Raw genomic sequence first — 9,597 nt, 5'->3', positions numbered from 1 at the left:
TGATTCCAGCATACACACTTACATCCTGTGGCTCAAAACACAAGGCAGCATTCCCGGCCATTTATGCAATGCCCACAAATGTTATCTAGGTAGGAAGCTCTCTAGGCTAGGAGACACAGACACTGTGTGTGTGATAAATATTTTACATGCTTGCTCTTTTTTATAGGATGTTAATGCATTAAAAACATATGTTGAAACGTTTTGCTCAACATTTAAGAACAAGAAGAAAGAACATTAACAACAATAATACTAATATTAATATTGAAAAGTAATATATTCTATATATTTATTTAAACACACACATATATAAAGTAAATATTAATTTTTAAAAGTAAAATTTAAATACATTTTCACTAGCACAATCATTACTACTGCAGATTTCATCTGGTTGTGTGTCAGTGGATGACATTTCACTTGATACTCGTTATATTTATTACTAACCATTTGACCTATTCCTTCTATTTATTGTTGTATTGTACTTATTCATGTTACAGTACTTTGTTAAAAAAAAAAGAAGTCTGCTTGTTTACAAAATAATGTGTCCTTATCTGCAGACTTGAAGAGATAACTTTTCATTCTTGTACTGTATGAATGGCAATAAACCTAAAACTTAACTAGCCCAAGTACTAAAATAACTCAATGAAAATTGTTTGTGCTGTTGTATTTATTCTTTCTCTGCACATTGATGAAAAATAAGATTTAAAAATATTCACATTTGTTATTACAGTTGTTATATGTCCATATAGAGTTTCTAAACACAGAAAACAAAAATACAACATAATTGATTGCTTTATGTTAGAACATATTCGAAACCGGATACTTCAAAATATGTGCCCTCATAGTAATGGTGAGTGTGTCCTCTCTCTGTGCACCGGCATCACGTGTTTCAAATCTGCTTTGCAATTCTAATGATTTGGAAAGCCCTTATAACAACAAATCACAAAACCTTTGAGTTCATTGGGATACATAATGTGTATTTAAAACAATAGTAGAAAGAGTACAAAGACAATCAAAATAAGTTTTTGAAGTTGAGATGTCATTAACAACATAATTCACTCTTGGAATCGCTAATAGACACATAATATGATTAAGGATTTGGTCCATACATTGACTAAACATGATTGTAAAATGATGATATATCTCCATTCAATTGTGAGAATATGGGAATAGTAATTCTGCTCCTAGGAACGTGATGGCTTGGCCCTAATTTCATAACCAGATATCAGAAGTGCAGTCTCCACCAGGATATCTGAGCTCATGAGCAAGAGCAGGACCTTCTGGCTCTGCTCCGAAATCCACAAGGAAATTCTCGTTGAGCTTCAGGCCGCCTTTATCTGTGTCCACGTCAATCTGCATCATGACTGACCCCTCCCTAAAGTGAAATAAGAGCATAATAAACAAATCAGAGGTTATTTCTGAAACTATTTAAACAGCCTTTACAAGCCTATAATGCTTGACCTACACTATGGAAGCTTGTTTCTGCCACAGAAAAAAAAGAAAGAAAAAGGAATTGTTACTTCTTTTTATCTCACAATTCTTACTTTTTTATCTCAGAATTGTGACTTTATTTCTCAGATAAAAACTTGCAATTAACCATTTAATTTTTTAATTGCATGGAAAAAAACAAGCTTTCATACTTATATTTATATTTGATCAATTTAGAATGTATTTTGAAAGTCTTTAAAAAGTCAGAATTGCAAGTTTATATCTCTCAATTCATTCTGAGAAAAAAAGAATCAAAAAATTGAAAAGGTAACTGCAACTTTTTAATCACAATTCTGAGAAATAAAGTCAAAATGTATACCTTTTTTCCCTCAAAATTGTGAGATATACAGAACTTCAATTGAGTTATGAAGTCACAATTGTAAGATGTAAACTCACAATTGCGAGTTATAAAGTTAGAATTACATGTTTATATCTCGTAAATCTGACATTATTTCTTTATTCCGTGGCGAAAACAAACTTTAATACTGTACCTATATTATTATTATTACTTACACAAAATACTCAAATAACATTTATAAAAATGATTTTTTTTGTCTCACTTGACAAGGTCAGGGTAGAACTGCTTGTCCCAGGCACTGTATAAAGAAGTGGTGACATACAGTCGTTTTCCATCCAAACTCAGCTGAAGCATCTGAGGACCTCCCTGTACCCGCTTTCCCTGATGAGGAAAAGAAAATTTTAACCTCAAGCAAATTATGCGCTCTAATTGCTCTGTTTAGCTCTGTATGACCTAATGATTTGGAGGACATTAAGCTGGGTCATCTGTCAATTAGTTAGTTGCCAACAGCTTTAGGCTGTTTTCCTCTGCTTAAATGTCTAACTCAAATGTATACACAGAGATCACATGAAGCATACTTGGAAATGAAAAGGTACCTTCAGTATCCGTGGGGTTGGCTGGCTGTCCAGTTCTTTGTCCTCCAATACTTTCACTGGTCCATCTTTCAAAATACTGCCGCCAAGGAAGACCTCAAAACAGCATTTCATGAATTAAAAATGCAAGTTTTGCTGTTTTGACACTTTATTCGTCGTTCACATGATTCTATAAATGAAGACAAATCTTGATCCTGCTAATCGAAGTTGTCTTACCTGACCAACCATTCGTGGATTCCTCCTGTCGGTGACATCATACTGTCGAATGTCTCCATGCAACCAGTTACTGAAGTAGAGGAAGCGATCATCCAATGAAATCAAGATATCAGTAATGAGACCTATGGCAAAAAAAGTAACGGTGTCTAATTTTATTTTATTTTTTTACTGTTTGACATTATAGCAGGTTGTCAAACTGGGATCCAGGGAAAATCCAAAAGGGGGGAAACATTGAGAAAAAGAAAAAAGTTTTACTAAATGTATTTCCATATATTAAATGTTTATTACGACATGTTTTAAACATTTACAAAATTTCATTTTATTACAATTTCATTCTTTTAAAAACGAGTCCAAAATTGAGAAATAAATCCCATAAAAAAATAAAATTAAAAAAAATATTATACATCCTACATTACACTAAAAAAATATAGAAAACAATATACACAATCTCCAGACAATATTTGAATATTTTCACTTTTTGCCATTATAGCAGACTGTAAAACTGTGGTCCAAGGAAAATTTAGTAATGTTAGATATCAGGGCTGTTAGATATCAATGTTTAGTACAAGATTTTTTTAAACGTTCATTACATTTAACATTACAGTTTCATTCTTTTAAAAACGAGTTAAAATAAGAAATGAATAACTATAATAATAACTATTTCATTGACAGCCCAAGTCTTTAACAGTCAGATATAAAGGTTGATAAATCTTACATCACATTAACAATACAAAAAAAAAAACTAAATATTTACCAGAATATTTTAAGAATTTCTTTAGACTTTAGTACAATGACAAATAAAAGCCAATTATTTAATTTATGTATAATATCACACTAAATATTTTTTTCACAGAGTATAAGTGGGTCTTTATCCACAAACATATATGGACACCTTTGTTTAAGAAAGGGGGTCCTTTTCAAGGGGATCATCATATTTGGGAGTTATTGATCTACTAGAGTATATTTCTTTATTTTTTTAATTTTCTCTGTTCAGCTGTGTTTTTTTGGAAATCACATTGTGCATAAGAATTTGTTCCTTCCCTGAGTATTTCCATTAATTAAAAAAATTTAACAAAAAAACTATACTATAGTACATTTCTAAAAGCACTTGCCTGGCATTTCAGGAAGAGCCCAACCTTCCACTTTTTTACTAGGAACTTTGATGACTTTCTCTGCAGCCCAGTCCCCTTTCTGTAAAACAAAATTTGAAGCTAAAAATATTAATTGCCTAAAACTGAAAAAAGAAGGCCTTTAACATTCATGTTTTAGCCTTTATAAAAAGGCTAGATAAAAAGGTTTTTTTATGTACTTGCCGGAGTCTTGTAGAAGCGGTAGACGGTGCTCTGAAGCGCACAGCCCACGAATCCTTCAGCAGCAGCAGGGTCGTGCAGGAACCGGATCTCTAGAGGAATAGCACCCTCTTCCCCCAGATCCAGAGTCTGAATCCGCTTGTGTGTGGTCCAGTCCCACACATGGAGGCGCTGCCCATAGTGACCTGCAAACAGACCCGATCATCACTCCCAGTCGGCTGCAATGCATCAAGCATACTGTTGGACGTACACACACCAGCTTTGACATCTGCAGGGTTGAAGCCATTTCCCAAAGCTTTAGGTGCACCCCACTCAGTGCTGATCATGACATTGTGGCGAGGCTGGTACCAGAAGTCATAACCAAACGGTGCTGCTTCACCTGGCTGCTCCCAGTTTCCAATGACTTCAAAAGTCTTGCCATCCAGCAACACAAAACCACCTTACAATGAACACAAACAAAAAGTAAGCCTAGTGTGTATTGTAAATACAGCGAGGTAAACACAGCATCTTACCCTTGCCATTTCCAGAGGGATCTCCCATGGTACTGATCATGATTTGGCCACTGCCTAAGCAGTGAGAAGTGTGGGGGTTGGCAAGGCCACATTTCCAGAACAGATCTGTGGGCTCGACTATCTGCAGAAGGACAGAGATGGAAAGAATTCACAAGTTTGGCAAGAGCAAAACATTCTCAGAGTCAACAGTCATGTATTAAGGGGCGGTCACTATTGATGTTAAGCATTGTGTTGTAGATGTTAAAGAAAATGACTTCTGACCCCAATCAATAAAGGCAACAGGACATGACGTCATGCTTCTGGGCTTCTAAAATCAAATCAAACTGTTCAAATGCACTCAAGTTTACTGTTGTACTGCAAAACTTTCTTCTTAACTTAAAGGAATAGTTCACCCAAAAATTTAAATTATCCCATAATTTACTCACCCTCAAACTAGGAGCATATGACTTTCTTCTTTTAGCCGAACACAAACGAAGTTATATTAAATAATATCCTGGCTCTTCCCTGCTTTGTAATGGCATTGAATAATGCCCAAGTTTTTGAAGCCCCAAAAAGAACATCCATCCATCATAAAAGTAATCCATACGACTCCAGTGGGTTCTGTGCATTCTGAAGCGAAGAGTTTTTTAAATCTATATTTTATAAACTACAATCACTGGCTTCCGGCAACGGCCGCACACGTGTTCACGAGTCTATTCTCACTTAAGCTTACGCTACGTCCTACGTCAGGTCAGAGGTCACCCTTCCGCCGGAAATCGACTCTCTCTTGAATGCATGTGAAGCCAGTGCTTATAGATTATAAAGTTATAAATATGGATATTTTTCTTACAAAAACCCATCGCTTCGCTTCAGAATGCATTTATTAACCGACTGAAGTTGTATGGATTACTTTTATGATGGATGGACGCGCTTTTAGGAGCTTCAAAAACTCGGGCACAATTCAATGCCATTACAAAGCTGGGAAGAGCCAGGATATTATTTAATATAACTCTGAAGAAAGTCATATACACCTAAGATGGCTTGACAGCGAGTTAAAGGGATACTCCACTTTAAAATGAAAATTCTGTCATCATTCACTCACCCCGATATTGTTTCAAACCTGTATGAATTTCTTTCTTCTGCTGAACAGAAAGGAAGATATTTAGAAGAATGTCAGTAACCAGACAGTTTTTGGTACCATTGACTTCCATAGTAGGAAAAAAATATACTATGGAAGTCAATGGTACCAAAAACTGTCTGGTTACTGACATTCTTCTAAATATCTTCCTTTCTGTTCAGCAGAAGAAAGAAATTCATACAGGTTTGAAACAATATCGGGGTGAGTGAATGATGACAGAATTTTCATTTTAAAGTGGAGTATCCCTTTAATTAAGGTACAATTTTCATTTTGAGCTGAACTAATAATTCCTTTAATAGAGCTTTTAAATCAAGATGATATGAATTCACTAACATTTTTTGTTTGATGTTCACCCAAGTGGTTCATCATTTAGATTGTGACGTCCATTGGTCAAACTTTTTTTCATGATACAAACTAGCTGGTCTGAGTTTATCAAACTTGAAGTATTAAGTTTTTTAGCAAGCAGTAAATGATCAAAATCTCAAGTGTATGCATTGAAGTGAGAACAGCCCTTCTGGAGCTTTTACTACCTCAAATTACTAACCCATATGTTTACTAAGTTAACACCATCAAAATATGTGTATTCTTATATAGACAGACTCTTGCGAACCTTGTGAAGCCGTGGAGCCAGAGGATCCGTCCCTACATCAACGACGTAGATACGGGAGGAGATCAGGGAAGGTAGAATGAGACGATTGCGCCTTTTGGAGGAATCATCATAACAACTGCTGCAGGCGTTCCAACCAGAATGATGTAATTCATCCTTCAGATTGGGCATGGGCAACCTATGAATCACCTAGACCATCACAAAATGGAGAAAATGTTCCTAAATTAACAGTTATACTAGTAAATAATTTACATTTACATTTATGCATTTGGCAGACGCTTTTATCCAGAGCGACTTACATTGCGTTATCCTATACATTTATACATAGGTATGTGCAATCCCCTGGGATCGAACCCACAACCTTGCGTTGTTAACACAATGCTCTTACCACTGAGCTACAGGAAAGCTAATTAAAGCAAATGTGTTGCTGCCACACTCTGATCTAAAACAGTTTTAGTTTTGAATCATATTTGCTTTTACCTTGCAAAAATTGGGAGATTTTGGATTGATATCAACAGTTGCAAGATAATCGGGTTTCTGGATGTCTGTGTTGCGATAAATGCATGGCAGGTAGACGATCTCTTCTCGAGGACCTGTTGGAAGAATTTATTTTTAAGTTTAGAGTTTAAATATATATTGATCTTTGTTTCCTATAATTTATTAATGAATTTCCTAAAGGGTGTACTATTTGTGTCTAAAACATTTGAAGAATTGCACTTAACATCTGCTATTAAGAGTGTTGCAAGCTTAAATAAACAAATAAAAAATTATATATTTATTCCATTTAAAACATTTATGTGATTATGGTGTTTTTTATAAGTTTAGAAGACATTTAGAAGTTTTTTTCTGAAATGCAAAGAATAGAAAATAATAGTAATAAAAAAAGCTCTGTAAACACTTGCATTTTTTCCAAGACTATATGTGTGATCAATCGGGTAATCAAAAGTTCTATACACACTTGCAGTCTTCATGCCTACTTGAACACTTGGGCCAAATACAGGAAATACATCATGTAAGTAGACAAGTGGACATTGAACAAGTGCAAAGTTGCAAACACCACCAGTGAGGGTATTTGGATGGGGCAAATGTGAGGTAAATCAGAAGGCAAACCAAACAATACAAAACAATGCCAATCTACAAGTAAGGGGGACCTCTGGTGGTAGGGAGGAGGACCTGCCAGATCAGATGATGACAGTAAATCTCTAGTACAAAGGTCACGCTACCTTTTAGTGACTTGCAACTATGAAGTACTAACTCATGTTAATATACTCTACCAACCTATTCATTCACACAATATGTTGTGCTTTTAAAGCAACTCACCTTTCATAGCATCCAGAGGGGTTTTATATCCTGGTCCACATCCTGAACAAGTTGAAGCTGTACGTAAGCAGACATCAAATGTCAGATCTCAAATATCACAATGTGAGTTACACTCAAACTATCAAAAATTAAAGCAGGCCAGACTCAACTCAATGCAATCTGGGAAGTATACACCCAACTCTGCTTGTTATAGCATTTCATCCGTAATAAAAATCTGAGAGATTGAATAAAAGCATGAAGTAAAAAAAAAAAAAAAAAAATTATATATGAAGAGTTCAGATGCAAAAACTAAGTGTCGTCTGAAGTTTTCTTCTAGAATGATCATTTTTATCAAGCTCGTATATTTAAGTTCAATAATTTCACTTGAATGGCAATGCAAATTACCTATTAATTGTCATTTAAGTGAAATTACTTAACTTAAATAAGCTTTATAAAAATGATCATTCTTGAAGAAAATTCTTGAAGATGCAAATTTGCATCTGAACCCTTCATATATATGATATATATGATATATATATATATATATATATATATATATATATATATATATATTAATATATATCAAGTCAAGTCAAGTCAAGATTATTTGTATAGCGCTTTTCACAATACAGATTGTATCAAAGCAGCTTCACAGTATTAAATTAAAATAATACAACAAAGTTTTTTTTTTCAAGAGGAATTTATTGATTGATAAAATTAAATTAAATATCCCCAAAATATCCCCATATATATATTATTTCAAAGTGGGATTTATGATTTATGATGATATATTTGCCTGCATGGTGCACCATCAAATGAGTATGAGTCCGTTACTGTGTACATTCTTACAAGGCATAAATGATGCCTTGCCAAGTGAAATATTGGAATACATTTTACTGTTCTGTAGACGTTTAAAAAAAATACACGTACAAATACAAACCAACTACAACAACAGATGGCCTGCATGGCCAATGTCACGACCTACTAGGAGACAAAATGTCTTGCCAAGAATTGTTCAACATCCTTCCCTTGATATCCAGACAAATGTTTATGGGTTAGTAAGGTCAGCCTCCTCACTGAACAACTATCTCCGAATGAAAAGTGTTGTGGAAATAAAGCAGTCTAATGAGGCACCAATATTTTTTTATTATTTGTATTAACATAATTAATTAGGCACTTTCTGTATTGCACTACTGCACGAGATCAATTAATAAAGTAAAACTAAAAGAATTCAGTTTGCTGTAAACACTGAACAACGTTAATGCGCAGCACCATCCGCAATGTTAAAAACAACAACAACAACAACAACAACAACTTCGATTTTGATTACAAGGGGCTTTAAAGTCTTCAACATGCCTCGGTAAAAACGTTAAAATGCAGCTTCAATATTGCACGAAATCGACCTTAAATGACTTCAACAGCGGTTAGGCACTGATAATTGAAAAGAATCTGAAGCAACACTTTCCTCCAAACTGGAGCTATTGCGTACTAAACATGAGAATGAAAATGTCGAATGCATGAAATAAAGTGTAATCAACAATTCTGCAATGGTTAAACGTGCATTAGAAGTGAATGAACTTACCCATGCTGCTGCTTGCACAGGCGGAAACTCGCTCACTGACCTCGATAAAGCGCGTCGGACGTGCAGGAATATTTTATAACTGTTGGATTAACCCTTTCAGCGATAACACCACTGGGACTGAGAGATGATCCTGAAAAAACCACACCCGGATATTCGATTGAAGATTAAAAAGATCAAATGTCGTTTGCACCTCTGTCCCTGGAAATCAGCACGCTAACAGGAAATTCACCCCCTTTCTTGTGCATTTGCCCTATTGAATAACTTTCTCACACAGTCGTACCCAAGAGAAAAGTAACTCTGCAGCTGCTATGCTACAATCTTTTCCACGGCCGAAAACAAATCACAAAACTATTAATGTTTGTTAGAGATTCGTTTTTTTTTTGTGAATGTTAAATCTACGGCTTACATCTACATTTCAAATCGGTTCCAGAAATTTGGAAGGTAGCAAGGGTGCATAACTGTAATTCAAATGTCAAAGCATTTATACTACTTATACATTTAATTATATTGAATTCTTTAACTTTAATTTAATGGGCCACAGTGGATGAACATTACAGACAGCAAATTACATTTCCCAG

At 34.8% G+C, this 9,597-nt stretch overlaps 1 protein-coding gene across 1 annotated transcript; it reads right to left on the bottom strand.

Moving 5' to 3' along the window:
- Positions 1-953: 953 nt before the first annotated feature.
- selenbp1 (selenium binding protein 1) lies at positions 954-9,271 on the bottom strand. Its single transcript, XM_082149344.1, has 12 exons — positions 9,020-9,271; positions 7,459-7,515; positions 6,619-6,731; positions 6,142-6,327; positions 4,415-4,535; positions 4,159-4,341; positions 3,902-4,087; positions 3,705-3,779; positions 2,593-2,714; positions 2,380-2,472; positions 2,046-2,164; positions 954-1,372 (listed from the first exon to the last, which is right to left on the bottom strand). Exons 1-12 carry the CDS (start codon positions 9,021-9,023, stop codon positions 1,210-1,212), a joined length of 1,422 nt encoding a protein of 473 aa, XP_082005470.1. The 5' UTR covers positions 9,024-9,271; the 3' UTR covers positions 954-1,209.
- Between the last annotated feature and the right edge of the window lie 326 nt (positions 9,272-9,597).

This window comes from Leuciscus leuciscus (genome assembly GCF_965113295.1).
Source record: "Leuciscus leuciscus genome assembly, chromosome: 20".
NCBI lineage: Eukaryota > Metazoa > Chordata > Actinopteri > Cypriniformes > Leuciscidae > Leuciscus > Leuciscus leuciscus.
The sequence above is the reverse complement of the archived record's forward strand: the minus strand, read 5'-3'. Positions and strand labels throughout refer to the sequence as shown.

Bases quoted from the DNA above. Each gene is read 5' to 3' on its own strand.
- selenbp1 (XM_082149344.1), bottom strand. The intron at 4,088-4,158 runs GTGTGTGTACGT...GTCTGTTTGCAG, and splicing joins CCCTGCAGATGTCAAAGCTG to GTCACTATGGGCAGCGCCTC. The intron at 3,780-3,901 runs GTACATAAAAAA...TTTTACAGAAAG, and splicing joins CTTCTACAAGACTCCGGCAA to GGGACTGGGCTGCAGAGAAA.